General features: G+C 37.3%; 1 protein-coding gene across 1 annotated transcript in view; it reads right to left on the reverse strand.

Moving 5' to 3' along the window:
* LOC108676219 (fat-like cadherin-related tumor suppressor homolog) overlaps positions 1–19,628 on the reverse strand; it is a gene marked incomplete at its 5' end in the record, with an annotated part of 106,901 nt that extends 87,273 nt beyond the window's left edge. Inside the window, 9 exons of the mRNA XM_047883212.1 lie at positions 2,468–2,679; positions 2,796–3,101; positions 4,450–4,644; positions 6,701–7,141; positions 9,750–9,962; positions 10,161–10,410; positions 12,381–12,533; positions 13,712–14,014; positions 19,457–19,628. Of these exons, the coding sequence (XP_047739168.1) occupies positions 2,468–2,679; positions 2,796–3,101; positions 4,450–4,644; positions 6,701–7,141; positions 9,750–9,962; positions 10,161–10,410; positions 12,381–12,533; positions 13,712–14,014; positions 19,457–19,628 (2,245 nt within the window). The remainder of the gene's footprint in view (positions 1–2,467; positions 2,680–2,795; positions 3,102–4,449; positions 4,645–6,700; positions 7,142–9,749; positions 9,963–10,160; positions 10,411–12,380; positions 12,534–13,711; positions 14,015–19,456) is intronic.
* Between the last annotated feature and the right edge of the window lie 720 nt (positions 19,629–20,348).

Consider the following 20,348-nt stretch of genomic DNA (forward strand, 5'->3'; position numbering starts at 1 on the left):
TATGTCGCATTAGACCTTCCCTGCTAGTTCATTTATCTGCCTGGATCTGATCACAATTCGCGGTGAGTCCTGCCCGCATTATCTACCGCAAAAAAATACAAACTACTAAAAATAAATGCAAACTACTATAAGTAAATACAAACAACCACAAATAAATACAAACTACTACAAATAAGTACAAACTACTATAAATAAATACAAACTATTACAAATAAATAAAAACTAATATAAATAAATACAAACTACTGCAAATAAATGCCAACTAATATAAATAAATGCAAACTACTGCAAATAAGTACAAACTAATGTAAATAAATACAAACTAATATAAATAAATACAAACTAATACAAATAAATACAGCCTACAGCCTCTAAGAAGAGGAATTCAAATCGCCGCAAGCGCCTGTCAACACCGACAACGTTGCGCTGTCCTTCGTTCCTAGGCCAACACGTCGCTTGGACAGTTCTGACTCGAGGGCATGCGAGGACGCACAGACCAGAAAATTGTCTCCAAGTTCCAGCTCGTTTTTCCAGCAAGCTGATAGGATGTCTTACAGGAGACGGATGTCTTGACTCAACTTGGAGCGTGTCTACCATTGAAATGCTAGCGAAAATATATACCATTTAAATGCTGGAAAAATTTAACTAGCCTATCAAACTATTGAAATTAAATGAAATCATTCGAACGGATGAGGGGGAAAGAAATAATTATTTTTAATCATGTAATTATAATAATCATTCGCCAATGCATAGAGATATTACGTGTGAGCAGATTGCGCAGCAACCCAATGAACAAATAAAAGCTTATAAGTATGTGATCTATATTACAGCTTTCAGCATTGCTACCTCTACACTACCGTTGTTAGGGGTAACATTGAGAACTTTCCTTAAAAATATAATAACCAAAACATGAGGCTCGCGCTAAAATATAGCAATACTGAGCCACAGCAAGACAGGGCTTTAATTGACTATCACATGTAAATTACTACCAAAGAAATTTCAGGTTGCTCAATATCTAATTCACTTTTCCAAAGCTAACCTTCATTGACGGAAGAGGAGAGAAGTAATCATTCCATAAAGTATTGAAAACTAGTTCGAGTATGGATGAGACCGAACATCCTAGTAAGGAACGGAATAAATAGAGCTAAGATTTACGCAATATTTTTTTAAAGAACAGAATAAAACGATAAAATACGGCAAAAAATAATACGACATAAATTAAAAAATTGCAGAACTATTTAAAAATATAATTTTTGCCCATCTCACTGAAGTGGCTCATTTCCAATCATTCTATTCACTTAAATAAACCACTCATATCACCAGAAAAGATCGCAAAATCGGCAGCGCCCAGCCTGAGCTCAAACACCGTAAGCGCCTAATTAAGCAATTTCAAAGTTAAACCGAGGTTCTGAAGATTCCATTGGATGTGCAGACGTAAATATGGATGAAAAACGCATGAAACTGAACACCTTGTATTTGTACACTCGCTCTTGCATCGAAGTTACATCAGAGGAAAAATACATTCGAAAGATAGAAACTTGAAGATATTCTGCAATCGTTTCCATTCGTTTTTATGATTCAGTAATGGCAGATAATTTCAAATTTGGATGAAAAACGCATGAAAACGAACACCAAGTATTTGTGCACTCGATCGCTCTGGCTTCGAAATTACATCAGAGAAAAAATACATTCGAGATATATAAACTTGAAGATATTCTGCAATCGTTTCCATTCGTTTTTATGTTTCAGTAATGGAAGATAATTTCAAATTTGAATTAAAATCTGAGTTCAGAGTCGAGAAGGCTATATGGTCCGAAATCGATTAAGTTGTAAGTCAGCCTATTTATGCAGCAATGTTTTTCTGAGTAGCGAGTGCATTAAAGTTACAGTTTAGATCTTTATCAAAACGGAACATGTTGCTTGCTCGGTAGTACTTATGAAGAAAGTCGCTTTGAAGTTAAAATATTGTTTTGTATAGTCGAGAGACGAACAGAAAGCGGTACCCTAATAAGTAAGACTGAACAGGGACGAAACAATTTATGTACTTATGATATGAAAGCGTATGTGCAGATCTATTCGCTAAAAATCGATGATTTTAGCGCATAATAATTAATTTTATAGAAGAAATAATTATAGATTTTATAATGGAAAGAATGAATACTTCATTTCATAACACGATGCAGTGTAAACATTATGTGAGTATGAACTCGCATAGAGTTAAAATTTTTCACGCTGGTGGTGAACGTGGTGCAAATCGCATGATATGCGCCCACAATGTTAAGATTTTGCCACGGGTCATTTAAACGTAGATGCTTATATATTTACCTCGTCAGTACTCCTATCAATAGTTTGCTAATACCGCAAGTTTACTAAGAATTCAACGCGAGTAAAACTTTGAGATATTTAATTTTTTAGGGTTTTCCTTGGAATTAAATTCTTGGTTTACAACCGAAAATTATGTACTCACGACAAGGAGTAGAGTGCCTGCAGTGGAGTTGGCCGCGACGAAGGCTCTATAGCGCGGCGCATCAAACACGGGCGCGTTATCGTTGTCGTCAGCCACCGTCACCGCGACGTAAGTGAAGCCTCGCCTGCCGCCCCCGTCCTCCGCTGCTACAGTCAAATGCAACGGCCCTGGACTCACTTCGCGGTCAAGCGGCTTGCGAGTGTGAATAACACCTGCACACATGAAAATATCCCTGTTAAATACACAGCAACTTGTAAAATCATATTTAAAGTAAATGTTACACGCATGCAATATGCGGATATATTGAAGATATTTTATTTCTACTCACCTGTCGTCCTGCCTATAGCGAAGTAGTCATGATCTTCTTCGCTCTGAAGACTGTAAGTAACGTTGCCATATTTGCCAGAATCAAGATCCACTGCTAGCACCGTCGTGACGTAAGAGTTAGCAGGGAGGTTCTCTCGCACGCTGGCGACGTAGTCGCTCTTCTTGAAGGTGGGCGAGTGATTGTTCGCCGGCTGAACGTGGATCATGACACGCGTGCGTGCGCTGAACACGCCGTCATTGACCGACACGTTCAGGTGGTGAACATATCTGCTGCGCATCTGTTCTTCGTTTAGAACGCGTATTACCCCTGCAGCGAATATGAGAATGCAACTCATTCACGGCAGTGAAGTGGATGATAATGAACGATAAAGTTTTAGGAGACAATGATTACTGATATTTGGATCGAAATTAAAAACTTGACATGTATATTCGGCCCAATATCTTCAATCTATTTGTTTTGGCAAGCAGTACTATTCTAAACAAGAATTGCGTTAGTGTATTAACAAAATCTTTAATAAACATGATAAAAAAAATATAAAAGTATTATGACGTTTAGGAACCATGAAATATTGGCCAGAACATATCTAATTGAAATTTTTTTTTGTTAAACTGTTTTTTTTCTAATTGAATTTCTAAAAATTCCGTATTAGGAACGTCCTTTTAAAATACCGAATAACCCTGATTTTTTTTAAATTGAACGCTAATTCATTGGTGCTTTTTATCATTCTCCCTAATTCGGTCCTGAAATTTGCATTGTTTTTATAAGTGTTAGAATATTTGCAATTTAATTGCTGATTGAATAAATTCATAAAAGAACTGAAACCGAAATAAAGAATAACAAAGATCAGAAGACGAGAAATTTCTTATTCGACCGCCAACATTACGCATGCAAATAAATTCGAAGAGTTTTGATGCAATCGCTGAATGCCATGAAGCGTTACATGGCGATGTTTGTCTCTGGGGGTGTCATGTACCTGATCGTAGCATATGTCTGTAAAATATTTCAACTTTAATCCATGCTGAATTCAAAACACGTAAGAACTTTATACCACTAAAAATCGAAAGTTTATCCCGAGCGATGGAGCGCAGTTTCCTCTCAGTGGTTATGTTAATAATGAGAATTGCAGATCTTAGCTTTAAAAATACAATTGCAGATCTTAGCTTAAATTTATGAGGCTTTTTTTCGATTTAGACTGATATTAATTATAGATATAGCTAAAATCACATATTGGAGCTCTTTGAAAAAGTTTATTGAGGTGCGGGCAACAGGTATAAACTAACTGACTATACCGGAATATTTTCCAATAGAAGTCGCCCTAGTAGTGAAGAAAGAAATTTTGTCCAAACACGATGTTGCTAAAGCTCATGCGAGTACAGCAAAATAAACAAGTGAATGTCCATACTTGCCATTTATAATAAATTGGCGCTCATAATAAATATTGACACTTAGGTTACACTCAATTAGACTTACGTTAGACCCAATTAGACTTAGGTTAGACTCAATTAGACTTAGGTTAGACTCAATTAGACTTAGGTTAGACTCAATTAGACTTAAGTTAGACACAATTAGACTTAGGTTAGACACAATTAGCCTTAGGTTAGACTCGATATTATACAATATGTCATTGTATAATATTGTATTAGTTCTAACTCACCAAGATCTTGCTGTATCCTGAAAGCCTGCAGGTCGTTGCCGCCCACAATGAAGTACTTGAGTGCGTGGCGCTGAGGCTCGTCCAGGTCCTTGGCTGCGAGGCTCATGACGAAGTGGCCGCGCTTGGCCTCCTCTGACACCTGACACTCGTACACGGCAGCGCCGAACATGGGCGCGTTGTCGTTCATGTCCGTCACTGCCACGGCCAATATATAGGGCAGTAATTAATTCAACCACTAATGTAGAAAGAACAATGGTACAGCGTAATTAATTTATTGTTTTTATTACCTTGATAACTTGCCCAATTGTTGCCATGTTGGGATTTGGTTACAAAAAGGCACAGTATATTGAGATAAACTGTCAACTTCATCACTTCGATTTACCTCGTTTCAATCCTCATAAATCAACTACTTAATCAGATTTCATGCACAGTCTAAAAATGAATAATTCAAAAAGGCCAGAGATGTCGAATCTAGTTTCGGCTAGTTGATTATACAATTCGCTCCTAATAATGTATTAAAATAAATTAAATAAAATTTATTTATACTTCATTTACATTGCATATAGTTTTGATCTATGGTACTGAGGTGACACTGACCAGCTTATCGAATAAAAAGTGGATAACTGATTAAGATATAATTGAAAATTACGGAATACTAAACAGTATAAACACGAACAAGCCCCTCTTGATTAAATTTTTGTGTTTCATCAGAACGTATTTCATTTCATCTCAATCATCAGAACGTCTTACATAAACGCGAAGATTGCGGAAGCACGATAACAAAACAGTCGTGGTTCTCGCTGTGAATAAGATTGCGGTAAATTGAAGGCAACATAAAAATTGATTATTTCGCGTCGTGGAATTACCAGCATGAAAATTTTGGAAAACCAGTTTCTTGCCTTTCGGTTTTATTTGTACTTGCAGCGGCGCATTTGGTCGAGGGTGGATTTCACAGACGATTATATTGTGCGCAAATCGTACATGAGCAAGAAAACTAAGCTCTGTCAAGTAAAGAAACCTTTTCGTATAAATTACATAAGCGATTCCCGATACCAATACCGGGCATAATCGAGCATATACCAATTTAGAATTAAAAGATGACCGTAAATTACTGTCTCCTCTGTGATTGAAAAATTATCTTTTTTTCGCAGCTACAAGTCATACGAACAAATTGTTCCAATATTTTATATTTGCTGCTGATTCGCGCGAGGTGGAATAATTAAAATGTAAAAAAAATTTTTTTTTAACTGTGCGGCCTTTGACTTTGCCCCAGCATGTTTCAACTCGGCTGCCTCTAATCGAAATATTCTAAACCCTCTTTCTAAGGGCAATAATTCTTTGACCCGTACAACGGAATCAACAAAAATTTGATTCCGTTGATTACCGTGGGAAGTATGTTTCAGGTATTTTTTGTAGCTTTCACCATGCATGTAGTCAGTAAAATTATTTGTATCATAGTAATTTTACTTGTTTGGACATCAACTATCGAGTCAAAATATTTGGGTTGTCAAATAACAGCGCAAGAAAATTTAAGAAATCACTTCAACAATCGTTAATCCGTCAATGGAGATCGGAATAATCAATTATAATTTTAATATGGAAGTATACTAGTATCAACAGCGGGATAGTCTAAACTTATAGCATGATTAGAAATCCTTCTGCAATATGTCCGTTGTTCGGCCTATTCAAGGATTACGAAGTGTATATGTTATCCTTATTTTGCTTTGATGATCAAAATTTTTTGGCAGGCAGAAAATTTATATTGCCACTCAAATTAAATCAGCCCACTACCGCTGGGAGAGATCAGTTCTTCCGAGACGATTTGGAATCAACGCCAAACTTTTTAATTAGGCCATGTTTATCCCTGATCCAAGAACGCTGTGAATCTTACCATTGTTTATGCTGTGTTACAAAAAGTAATGATTTCATTTTGATTGAACAGCTTCCTGCCCTTCAGAAGTTTGGTTCTTTATTACACGTTTGAAAAGCTTTGAATAATTTATTCCACAAATAATATTGTTGTAAAGTTTTTAGATATTTTACTTCTACGAATAAACATTCGATAATTAGACTCATTGATATCAAATATAATTCATAGTACACTTTTGATGAAAAATTTCTCCAAAATGCTATTAAGATCAAATTAATTAAAAAAAATCAATTCCGTTTTAATGGCAAGTATAATCTAAGCTTATCCAGTATCTCAGTTACTACGAATAAGAGTTCATATTTCTATTTAAAAAAATCTCACCCGTTACTTCAACCACGGCTGTGGAGGAGAGCCTAGGCACGCCTGAGTCAGTTGCGGTCACAAAGAACAAGTGCCTGTCCTTGTGCTCCCGGTCCAAGATGGCGTTGAGTTTCACAAGTCCTGTGTTGCTGTCAATGAAGAAATCAGAACGACCCGTGTCGTTTGTGAGCCCCTCGATGCTGTAAACAACCCCCGCGTTGTCTCCGGTATCTTTATCCTTGGTCAAGATCTTCAGAACTGATGTGCCCGGTGATGCCGCTTCCCAGGTTTTCGGGTTAAAGTATTGGTGATGGAACTTCGGGTAATTATCGTTGGCATCTTGTACGAAAATTTCAAGGAAGACTTCAACGAAGTGAGCCGTGATCATGTCAGTCGCACGGACAGTTAAAGTGTAATTCTGGGATTCCTCGAAGTCCAATTCGTCCGTAACTCGCACCACTCCTGAATGGCGTTGATGTGTTGAGTTGGAAAGGAAATCATATCAAATTAATTGATCGATCTCTATTCATAGATTAGAACTGATAGCATAAAAAACATATGCATGTTTGTGGTTGTGGGATTGATTGACCGTTTCAGAAATCTATCAAATTAAAAATAACTCCTGTAAAACAAGCGAATTAACAATAATGCTAATTTTTAAATAGTAAAGGTGGAAGCGAACTGAAAATTATTATCCGCAAAAATGCTCACAGTTTCATGAAATAACCATAGTCTTACTTATGGCCTTTGCGTATCAAGATGAGAGGGTAGTTAAAAAATTTGGTCACCTTGATCAACATACTTAGCGATAAATGATCGCTTGAATAATATGGAAGATGATTACAAGCATTTCCATTAAAAAGTCATAGCTGCCTACACTGAAGCAATGAAAATTATGCAACTTTTCGGTTTGCTCGGTAAAAGTCAAATCCCAATAAAAAACATTACAAATTTTAGTAAAAAAAAACATTACAAAAACAAACAAGTCGAACAGGCAAACATTGCTATGAAAATTTAAATTTAAAACCTAAGATTTTTATGCAAAAATCTGATCGACGAAATTAAGGGCATGATCAAGTAGTGGAGTCGAGTTTTGCAAAATTCACTTTGCACGTCATCATATCAAAGTAAGATTTCACTGTTCTCATTCATCAAGGTCCACTTTACACTTTTTCTACTACGCGCTAATAGACTGAAGCTAATGGTTAATACTGTTGCAAAATGATTCTCAACAAAAATTTAGAGGCTGGATTCTAGAAAATTTTGTGAAGTGCATATTTCTCAAATTTCAAAAGTTTGTCGAGAAGGGAATGATAATAAACTAAAGAAATTTCGAGGCCATACAGGAACAGAAAACATAACAAATGTATCGGAGCAAGGGAACTACGGAATTAATTGCATTACGCCTGAATGTATGTTATTTTCTGGAAAGAATTCATGTGAACCTGAACTGGTAGCTCCTTGTGTATCATACCAATGTGCAAGGTAAAGCAAATAACTCGAACTTAGGAAATGCATACATAACATTTTCATTTGAGGCATCGCATTTCGAGGCGCGCAATTGAAGGTTTGAATAAACTGTTACGCCATACAGCTGTTCAAACAAGTCCCTTCGGTGCATGTAATGCTCCTGGAATTTACCCCTGTTAATGTTGCAATGGGTCATCTAACCAGCCGGAAGGGCCTCCAGCGAGCTGTTTGTATAACAACAATAATCTATTTGGCCTTCAACGGGCACAAGCCGCCTCGAAACTCAATTCCTCTTGTCCTAATGAGTTGCGAGTGCAGGTGGATTATCATGTAATATCATTAACTAATATTTAAAATATGTTTAAAGCTTACCAGCATCACTACCCACTGTTACTAGCAGATTAGCAACAATTATCATGAGGCATAATGTGCAAGGTAAAGCAAATAACTCGAACTTAGGAAATGCATACATAACATTTTCATTTGAGGCATCGCATTTCGAGGCGCGCAATTGAAGGTTTGAATAAACTGTTACGCCATACAGCTGTTCAAACAAGTCCCTTCGGTGCATGTAATGCTCCTGGAATTTACCCCTGTTAATGTTGCAATGGGTCATCTAACCAGCCGGAAGGGCCTCCAGCGAGCTGTTTGTATAACAACAATTCTATTTGGCCTTCAACGGGCACAAGCCGCCTCGAAACTCAATTCCTCTTGTCCTAATGAGTTGCGAGTGCAGGTGGATTATCATGTAATATCATTAACTAATATTCAAAATATGTTTAAAGCTTACCAGCATCACTACCCACTGTTACTAGCAGATTAGCAACAATTATCATGAGGCATAGAAAATCAAGAAAGTCCATCCAACACTCATATGTTCACTCATAACTATTATCACCTATTCAATGTTTATAATGTCTCCAACAGAGTTTACTTCATATTCTGCAGCTGAAAATAACATTTCTCCAGGGGCAACTATTTTCAGTCATTCCTTGCATGGACGCGAGATCTAAGGCAGGCCATAAATCCTTCGGTAAAAAATAGATGCTTTGAAATATTCAACTCTAAATAAATCTTTCAGAACCCCAGTGAAAATCCACAAATAAATATGTTGTAGAAATTTCACCAAATCATTTGATAACAGGAGTGTAACAGAAACACGACTCATAGGATGTTCAGAGTACAGACTACCTTGTCGAGATACTCGATCGAAAAACAAAAAACACAATTTGCAAGCAGTTTTTAGTGAAGAGTACACCAACTTTGAGGTGTGTGTGAGGTACACCAACGATGAAGTGAGTCTGAGGTACACCAACAATGAGATTTAAGGGTGCACGTTGTGAGTAACATTAAAATTTTTAGCGAGCTGATCTGAATAGACTGATAAATTAACAAATTCATAATCTAAAGGCATCTCATGCATTCACCAAATAATTACGTTCAGAATTTTAATGATCCGCTGCATAACAGAGCCCGGTAAGAAGTTATTCATGAATATTCATCTCCTACAGAAAGCGTGGACGTTGAGAATATTTTAAATTCTAAGACTGAACTTGGCAGCTTTAGCGAGAATATAAGACGTGGAAGTTTGCAACGTTACCTGAGTTATAATCAACGTCGAAGGGTCCCGGCGGAGAGAGAGTATAGAGTAAGGCATGTCCTTGGGGACATCGGGCGGAAACTTTGAGCACCGCGTAGCCACGCTCGGCCGACTCCTGCACGACGCCCGCATAATGCTGCTGCTCGAACACTGGGGCATACTCGTCCACCACGCGCACTGTGATGCTCGTTTCCGTCGACAGCGAGGGGATGCCTGGAGGATTGGAATTGGAGAACAGGCTTAAATGTTTATTTTAAAAATTCCGAAACAGTAATTGGAAGTCTTCAGGCATAAAGTTATATTTTAAAATTTCAGACACATTTATTGGAAGTATTCAACATGAAAAAGCAAACACAAATTTCGATATTATGTAAAAAGATTTCGTCATGCCTAAAATATTATAAATCTCACCTGAGTCATAGGCTTCTACGACTAAATTGTATACATCGTACAACGGATCGAGAGCTCCTGAGAGCCGCACTTCTCCGCTCTCCAAGTCGATCGAGAACATCTCGATATTTTTTTTAAGCCCAAGCCTTTTTTTCGTCTTGTTTCTCATTCTGTTGATGCCAAATCTCTGGCTGCCGATGCCGGATGATTCCTCGAGCAGCCTATACTGGATCAATGCGTTCGGGCCTTCATCAGCATCGCGAGCTTCCACCTGTTGAGGTTTTATCGTAAATCGCTGGAGGTTTCATGTGATGCCGCCACCATTTTGCTTTCGACGAAGTAATCAAACTCTTCAGTGAACGGCGTTGAGAGGCTCTCAACGTGGGCGTTCGTAAACATCATCGCCATGCATAAGATCCCCAATGGCGAGCTTAATTTTGTTGATGAAGGAAGGCTGATTTTGAAATGTGGGGTCAAATCGCATGCAAGAGCTGTCTTCTGACCATAGATATATTTTGTAACTGATACTTTTAGCGTTTGCAATTACTATTCCAGATTTATATGCGCTTTTATACTATCCATGGATTATATTCGGATTCTGAACATATATTATTCTAGCATGGGTTAATTTCTCGCCAATAAAAAATACTATGCAGCGTTGAAATAGTTCCAAATTTTAGTATAAGACTATCTAGCGGACAGTGAAAACATTGGTCTAGCTCTTGATATGGATGCTAACTATTTGGATATTTATATTAGAAAGCAATGCATTGAACGCAAATGGAAAAAGCGAGACGATTCAAGTCCCATATATGAGTAATACAATTTTTTAGGATTGATATGATGAGCCTCCTAGGTGGAAACGATTTACAAGCCAATAAATATTGACGTGATGAATGGCAAGCTTTAATGAAACGTGAGCGCTCGTATTCACGCGACTCCGTTGCAGTCGGCGTATTGGTACGTAAGAAACTGAAGCTCCTTCAAACGATGACCTAAAATCAATTTTTTTGCGTAAAGAACCCCAGTCCGTATGGATGTTGATTTACTAAATTTAAACACTTTGACAATAAATTTTTTTGGGGTAATGTACTTTCCACCCACGATGCTGTAACTTGAAGTCGCTTTAGTCTAAGCAAATACATTTTCTGTTTGGGCTACATATAAATAGAAAAAGACGTTGAATTTCTCTATGATTATATCTTCGGTATAATTATAGGTAAAGATTCTATGTTTGATGATCGTGACAAAAATTTAATTAAATAGGCTCGACAAAACAATTTTTGATTGTTATTTCCGTAGGCTAAAATACGAGAACTCTAGCAAAAATCCACTGATGCTTTCCATCCAAACCCTATGCCCAAACTAATGAAGGTAAGCTTTTATAATGGACTGGGATTTAGTCCATCGATGGTTGGCTGTATTCGAATATTTTCAAGGATTTTTGAAGCTTCAGCAAAAAAATACACAGTACATGTAGCAGGCAAACGTTGCGTGCGCAACCGTATTCGTGCCAATATTAAAAATGCCCGCGATTACGGCGAAATGCAGAACGCAGTGTCTGCATTTGGGCATTTAGACAGTACACACAATTCGTAGTAATATTATTTTGAATGCCTCAAAGAAACTCTCACTAAAAGAAACAACAATAACATTTTTATACAGTGCTTGCACACGCATGATATGGCAGGGCGAAAATCTGCATGTGACTTCAATTCACGCAGCATGGACAGCTAGATATTGAGCGGCCGTCTGTAGCTTCAAACGTTGAAGTCTCAAAAATGGCAAGGCTTGCGACACGCGTCAGCGATCTTAGTTGCGTAGCATAGTTTCGCATTTTTCACTGGAGCTCGGGCAGTATTCGGGTCATATCTCGGAACGGGCCATGGCGTTCGCGATCGACAGTTTACTCGGTCAACTGTAATAGGACCTCCGAAGTGACCGCCTTTCAAAGATGTCCGATGGGAAAAAGTTGCCTGGACGCCTGCATGTCACGTACAATAACGATTGCTGCACGTTGCTGGTGAGCATAACATGCATTGGTATCGAAAACTTATTGCGAACAAAACGAAGACTCCGAAAACCTTTGTTCTGCAACCGATATTAAAAAAATGAAACGCCGAACGAATGGTTGAACGAACATAACGAATGGTTGGAAATAAAACGATTTGATAAAGTTTTTGATCCATGCGGAAATAAAATTAAAATTTGAAAATTGGTGAATGAATTTTATGCTCTAACCTTGATAATCTTGGAGCCCACTTTGGAATTTTTCCCGACAATAGCGAAATAAGGCGTGCCGTAGAAGATGGGGGCGTTGTCGTTTACGTCCGTGACGACCACGTGCACCTGCACCTGAGACGCGCGGGCAACCCGCGAACGCGCACTGTTAACCTGAGCAGAATGAGAAAAACTCATAAACTTCAAAACGTTAGCATTAAAATTATGAAACGTTAAGATGTTAAAACGTTAACATAAACGTTAAAAAACTCATAAATGTTAACACTACAATCAATCAAATTCGAATGCAAACTGTTAACCTGAGAAGAATGAGAAAAACTCATAAACGTTAAAATGGTAAAACCTTATCATTAAAACGTTAACATGTTAAAACGTTAATATAAACGGTAAAAAAACTCATAAATGTTAGCACTACAATCGATCAAATTCGAACGTGCACTGTTAACTAGAGCAGAATGAGAAAAAAACTCATAAACGTCTTAGTGAAGTATATTTCTTCGAGAATAATATGGTGATATATAGTGACAGGAGTAAACATTCAAAGAATATGGTGAATTCGAGACATAATAAAATCAATTTTTTTATTTTTTGAAAGTATTGCATGAATTAGGCGAAATGAACCGCAAAATAAAAATAACTGCTCTCGATACAGGACAAAAAGTGAACTTTTGAGAAACTGAGAAATCACACTCAATTAAAATGCTACTTCGTTAACGGATGCTGACATGCAGTAAATAAAAGCAATGTCCTTAAATTGATATCAGAATTTTTTAATAGGGCTTATTCAACGGCCAGAGAGTTTTTTTAACCGTATTTTCAAAGAAGTAAAATAAACAAATAAAATTGAAAAAATTCTAGGTCATCATGATTTGCTTAAATGATTAATGTAGCACAATAATTATTTGGCAACTGCGAAGAGCGAAAATATTAATTGTGTAAATTTTTTGCCGAAAAAATTTTCTTACAGTTCAATTTGCAGTTTTTCAAGAAAACCTGCAGTTTTTTCAAAAATGTTTATATAATCTACTAGGAAAATCCTTTCGTTCTCTCAAAGGAAAACCTTTCGTTCTCTTCTCGCTTGAAAGCTTTTTGGGGAATGTTGTAAATAGATACAAAAAATTCCTTGCAATAATACCGCTGGTAACAGGAGTAACTAAGGTAACTGGATTTTTCGACACTGAAATAAAGAAACAAAAATATTTGTGCAAGATTTTAGTGTAACTTGAAATATCATACATCCATATTAATCAATTAAGTTTTATACTCCAGGTTGCTACTGAAGTTCCAAAGCACAACAAGCAAATATTTAGCGTCTTGTGCGGTTCCCTCACCTCAACAAGCAATAGGTGATTGCTCCTGGTTTCCCTGTCGAGTGGCACGCCTGTGGTGTGCAGCACCCCGGACGTCTCCCCGATGGAAAAATAAGACGTGGGTGTGAGCAGGCGGTATGTCAGATGCTCGTTCAGATCTTTGCCCATGGCTTGCACTAGCGCCACTCTGGTCACGCTGGAGAGTTCTTCCTGAACCTTGCCGAAGTATTTCTCTTGATAGAACCGCAGGCCAGACGGTGGCAGCTCCGAGACAGCAATGTTGAGGCTGGTGCTTGTCGACAGCAGGCCGTCACTCGCTGTCACCTGTGAAGAGCGTCAATGTAATAAGTAATAATATACTATGAAAATTGCTACATTCAAGGTAAATTTTGATTGTCATGACAGTTTTCACCACGACGGCTTGTGGGTTGCGTTGTTATGATTATATCAAGTGTTTCAAATGTTCAAAGAACAGAATAAGGATAAGAAAATTGGTGCTAGGCTAACCTAACAAAATTGTGTCGAAATAAAAATAGTTTCCGGATTGAATGAAAACCAATGGATGCGCCACACCGCACCGCCGACTTGAAAGGCACGCGGTTCGCTGCTCTATATGACAGGCACTGCAGGAACCGGCTGAAATTTGCTCATGAACGATTCAAGAATTAAATTACCAGCCTTGACATCGAAAATTTCAATTCGCACTCATGCATTAGATGAAGAGGGAGTATTCTATGCTTCACTTCCATACTTGCACACCAAGCCAACCGAGCAACAACTCAGAGAGCGAACTGCGGAAATACTTGGCCAGGGTAGCTAATAAATAATGCTTCATTTTTTCGCTGGTTTATAATTTCAGCGCATTAATACTTTTGATTAATTCATGATGCAAATTTTTAGTCTTACGTAACTTTGCAAAAATTATTTTATGTTTGTCCAACTTTACTTGGGGACAGTCTGCCTATAGAGTAAGTCGAAGGAAGTTACATACACTAGCAACCCCACATAATACGTCTTGAGAAGTTATAAACGACTATCGCCATGAGATAATTTGAGAAAATTCGATGAAGGTTTTACTGGAGAATATAAATATATACTGTATATAATTGTACCGAATGAGGTTCTGGGTTATCCAACGACATTAATTATAATTTCTATTGACAAACTATGGATTTTGGTGCATTATCGTCAACAATTCGAAAATCTTACGTTATTTAACAATGACGATCAAAAAATTGAAATATAAATTTTAATGAATTACTGGGAAAAAATTTTTTGATTTATTTCCCTTTGAATGGCAATCGGTCCTAGGCAAGCTCCACAAATTTTAAAGGCAAACAATACTCATAATCATTACTGCGGAATGAATCAGGGATTTGGGAGCTGGCTCTTCGTTATCGACAGGAACCGAAAACTAGAAGCAAACACTCCAGTTGTTTGCTCGGCTGACGATAATTAAAGAGCGGCGAGGAAGAAGGGTTCCGACGGAAGATCGATGAACGAACGTTCGTTCGCATAGTTTTAGAAGCATAACGTTCGCCGCCCGGTGTGTAGGTGGCGACTGAACGTCTAAGATAATAATCAAAAGCAGAAAAAAAACTTCTTTCCATATATCATTTTCAGCAGTTCAATCATATCAGAAGCAGAATGAAGGAGAAGAAAAATGTTTTTTGTAAGTACAAAGTAAAATTCTTTCATACCAAGGGCAAAAAGTCACTAGTTGGTAGTTAATTAGTCCATGACTCCAAAAATCCTTAATCTTAAAATAAAATCGTAATTTGTTTTTAATTTTTGGAAATTTCACCAGTAAAAAATACAGATGATTCTAACAACATCAAAACTATGAATTGTTATAGAAACAAATTCAAGAATTACATGTAACAAACTTACCAATCTTTTTCAATTTTTAGGAATCTGTAGACTGGGCTGCTACATATCTCGTTATAGCCCTACAAGTGCAGGGTTCTGTGCAATGAATGGAGGACCGACCAGAGTACTGCAAATTCTACGACTGGAACCTCATAGATTCATAGAGAGCCAGATTGCGATTTGCATAGAATTAGCGATCTCCGTCGCTTCGCTACAAAAATGTAGCTACGCTGATTTATTCAGCACCTGTAAATCATGCTGTAAAATTAGCATGTACACAACGTTTATCATGCAGTGCACAACATTTGACTGCGCATTACAACATCGGGACTCGTTGCAGGTTTGGTGTACGTTGTATGATAAGACTTGATAATCTTAATTTCATGTGGTCATATCGTACGGTACATCACAATCTTTGTTCTGTAACATGAGACATCCGCGCACAAGATATTAAATGAAGAAGCGATTGCCGCTTTACGAATGCCTATCAAGAACCTGATGAGGCCCTTAAATTTCTCTTCTCCCGCCACATAACAAAAATTGCACATTCGAGCTCAGCGGACTCGCCCCGAAATCGAGTTAGTGCGAGGTATGTTCTTGCCAGGGCTTCAAACACGTCTCAAAATCTCGCCCGATTGCATGGTTTAGCGCCCTAACTTCCTTAGCAGAAGCTCAAGCCGCGATCTCGACACCATCTCCTCAGGCCATCGATCGGCTTGAAGATGGAGATCATAGAAGATCTGCTCCAAAATTGTCCACTGGTATAAGTGTTCGTTACGAAATCATCGCCTTTGAGAAGATTACGAGGCGGAAAGAACTATACTGCTAATGAAGCATTGACTCCTGGAATTATCTTCAGAGGAAGAAAATTGAAGTTAACTTTAATGAAAAGATACGTTGATGAAGTGATATGTTGATGAAGAGATACGTTGATGTAGAGATACGTTGATGAAAGGTATTCAAGTTACGTGAAGAGATAAAAGATAAGAGAACACTCAGGCTGCCAAAAGTTCCACACACACTAAAAAGTGACTAAATCATTATATTTGTCTCAGTTTCAAAGTTTTACACGACCTGAACAGGAAAACTTTGAACACGACTAGTCATTATTGAGTCTTTAATCATTATTACTGTCATTAATGAAGCGCCGACTTGTCACATTAGCCTCAAAAGTATCATCTTTAAAACACCTCATGTATTTTTCCTTCGTGCCTACCGCGTAGCGTATGGCTTATATCAATCATAGCATGAATAAAAAACGATCAAACTACCCATAACATTTGTAGGTAAACTTTCCTTAATTATGTAATTCATTACCTTCTCATTGGTAGAGTGGTTTTGGACACAGAGATAAACAGCGAGTTGCGGGTTCGGATTCTTTAAATTTTTGTCCTTTTCTATTGCATATCTTTTGGACATAGGTTGGCACCAATGGAAATAATAAGTATTTTCAACCATTATTATTTGATCTAAATAATAATTGAAGAATACTTCCACTAAAATCAACGGTAATCATAGCAGTCGAACGATTATATATTCTGATATTTTGTACAATCAGTTATGCTACTGTGATCTTGGAAAAGGAACATCATGACGTATATTACAAGGTGAATTTCTGAGCGCGCATGTCATGATTGAATTAGACCTTCTATAAATCTATACACGTGCGGATAGACTTAGCGTATCAGCGAACAGGCAAAAGAAAAATAATTTTTAAGTCTATATAACACTAAAATTGTTAAATTTTGCCGAAAATAGTATGAGCTATCACCTCATATCACATGCATACACTGTCTCCTCGAATGCAAAAGAACGAATTTTCCTGTAAATCGTTAAGAAAATCATATTTTGAGATTTTTTAAAATTATAAAGTAAAATTTTTGCGATATTTCTCGTCACTTGTAAGTGAATGTTGCGTAATTAACGAGCGCCACTTTTAGACCCCAAAAATAGAAATTTTTTAAGGAGCACATTGCCAGAGCCGCCAATTTCCGCAGTTGCCTCTCATTACGAGCTAGTGTTTTGACACACGCTGCAAATGCCGAGCTGAAAAGAAATAAATATTTGAAGAAATGTGTGTAAAGACTGGCTCATTAAGAAGCAAAATCATTAATTGCAGTACTCCTTTGTTTGAAATTTGAAATGTCCCGCTGTTAATGAGATTTTTCTGATATTATTTTTAATTGCACCATAACAGGGAATGGCCGAAGAAATAGATATATGTCCTTGACAAATTAAACGAAATGTAACGCAGCTAAATCAAGTATATGTGCCAGCATAGTGTAAAGTGCGGACCAAACCACGTTGTTAGCAGGCGAGATAAAATGTTCACTCTAAATAGGAGAATAAGAAGCATTGAACAATTCTTATTCGTATGAGTCCAGGATTGAGTGTGCTACTATCATCAGTCTATACTCTGAATAACAGGGCAGAAGATGCAACTCATTTTCGTGAACCAGTGAATGTTACAATTATGAAACTATACTTGGCGATATAACAGCAATGTTGCAACTTAATATATCATAAGATACTGCGATCAGATGTGTTGGTTTTCGTTGAACAGTATCGTTCCATTCTTCACGTTTCATTAATAATAAATAAATTAAATTAAACAAATAAGTAAATAAATTAACAGCACAGCTCTGGATAGCTACATTCATTTGACGTTCCTTATAAGTGACTATTCGTTCGTCTCCTCTTTATCAAAGAATTGTGTGTTCGTAGTAAAACTCTGTAAAATTTCTGCTCTGAGGAATCAGCCTAATGAACGTTAACATGCGAGTAAACTGTACTATAAAATAAATAAGACGTTCGTTCAATGTAATCTTTGTAAATAATGGAATTTGGAATCGTAAAAGCCGCATAGCTGCCTCGACCAAATCATTACAACAAAAATGAGAACCCCTCACGATATAAGACAAGCTTGGCAGCTATGTCTTACATTTTAATCCGATTTAACTTTGTGTAATTCATAGCTCTTCATCCTTCAATGTCGAAGATGCCATTGAATTTCATTAAACAGTTGAATATTTACGCGAATATTTTTGTTGTTTTTGTATTTGCCAAAATACCAGAGATTCATTTATCTGTTGTGTAGCGACAATCTCATTCAGTTTACGGCGACGTCTAGAAAATATAGCGCGTGGCCTGTAAGCAAAGCAGCTGAACTAACGACTTTATAGCGTCCTACGTAATGCACGCAGCGGTAATGCTGCGGATATATTTCTCTTCGTGCGGACATCGCATAGCATTTTATTTGCTGATTCATCTATACGTTAATTATTTATTTACTTATTTTCGTCTATTTATATTATTTATTTGATTTGTTTCCTTATCACCCGGCAGCAAAACCTTCCTTTTCTTATCGTTAAACTTGGCTTAGTGTGATGCATATTTTTATGGACGCATATTTTTAGCGCAATTTATCATTTTTGGAAAAAAGGCGCTATTGTGCTCGTCATGTCCGTCCGTCCGTGACTTCAAGTCACGGACGGATGAGAAAATGCGATCTCTGTCACTCACTGCAGTGTGTACTAATTTAATTTTTATTTCTATCCATCATCAGATCGGATCTTCTAAGTATGCCAACGAGATGGTTAATTGAACTGTATTCAATTAACCTCACATGGACTCTCCCATCAGATATATAGAAGGTATGTTGCATATTTTTAAAGCTATTTTGGTAAATATATTCCCACAAATTACCCTCAATTACAGCGCTTTCAGATAATACAAAACTTTGTTACTCAAATGAGAACAGCTCCATCAAATCTGCCTTGTTCTTGATTAAAATATTTTAATATCCGTACGACTTAGAAAACTGTGACTTGTTCCTCCACAATTCATGCCGATGTTACCAATGAACATAGTCCGCAGAACATAGAAAACAGCACATACCTTCAGCTTGTAGAAGGCCTTTAGTCTGGACGCGTCAGCCACAGTAACGACTCCTGTCTTCTCGTCGATTGCGAATGTCGCTTCCTCGTTGCCGTCGACGATTGTGTAGTGCAGCGGCGACTCGTTGTTGAAGTCATCGTCAACGGCCCTTAACTCCGCCACAAGAACGCCTCTGCAGCCAGAGATGCAATACAGATTATGCTGATGTCTTCCGCCTCACTCGAACTCAAAGCAAAGAAAGTTATACATACACACGGCTGATTTCTATATTATAGAAATATAATGTAGACCAATATTGTTCTGGACCAATATTGAGGATAGATTTTTTACGACTAGGCGCAAAATACATGTCATTATTTTGTAGACATTACTATTCGACTTAATAGATATATAGGTATTTTATAGATTGGCTGCCAAAAAGCCGATATAACTTTGGTACGACATTAAAAGCAAAGAAATTTCCACAAAAATTCTTATATTTATAGAAAACGTTTCGGAGTCCAGCTCCATTGCCAGTTCGTAGAATCTAGAATTCATGTAAAAAATCACTAATCAATACAATTGAAAGTCACAGAACCGAAATTAAATCTAAATTTACAAATACATAATAAATCATGGACATTGCACAAAAAAACCTGTCTATTCAAAATTTCAAGGGGATATAGGAGCTTAAAGCCGAATTCAAACTGGGCCTAAATTTGCAAATGTACATGGATTCTAAAATACGCAGAGTTGAAGTACCGGAACAGGAAGCTATAAAGATCTGATCGTCCCTACCTAATCTTATCGCCACTGGTTTATCAATATTGTTGTGCATTATGTACATCTGCGTACGTCGGGATGACGTCACGCAATCTTTATTCCAGGGTCGCTGAGCATAAGGGCAAGAGTT

Source organism: Hyalella azteca, unplaced genomic scaffold (genome assembly GCF_000764305.2).
Source record: "Hyalella azteca isolate HAZT.00-mixed unplaced genomic scaffold, Hazt_2.0.2 contig12280, whole genome shotgun sequence".
Classification (NCBI taxonomy): domain Eukaryota; kingdom Metazoa; phylum Arthropoda; class Malacostraca; order Amphipoda; family Hyalellidae; genus Hyalella; species Hyalella azteca.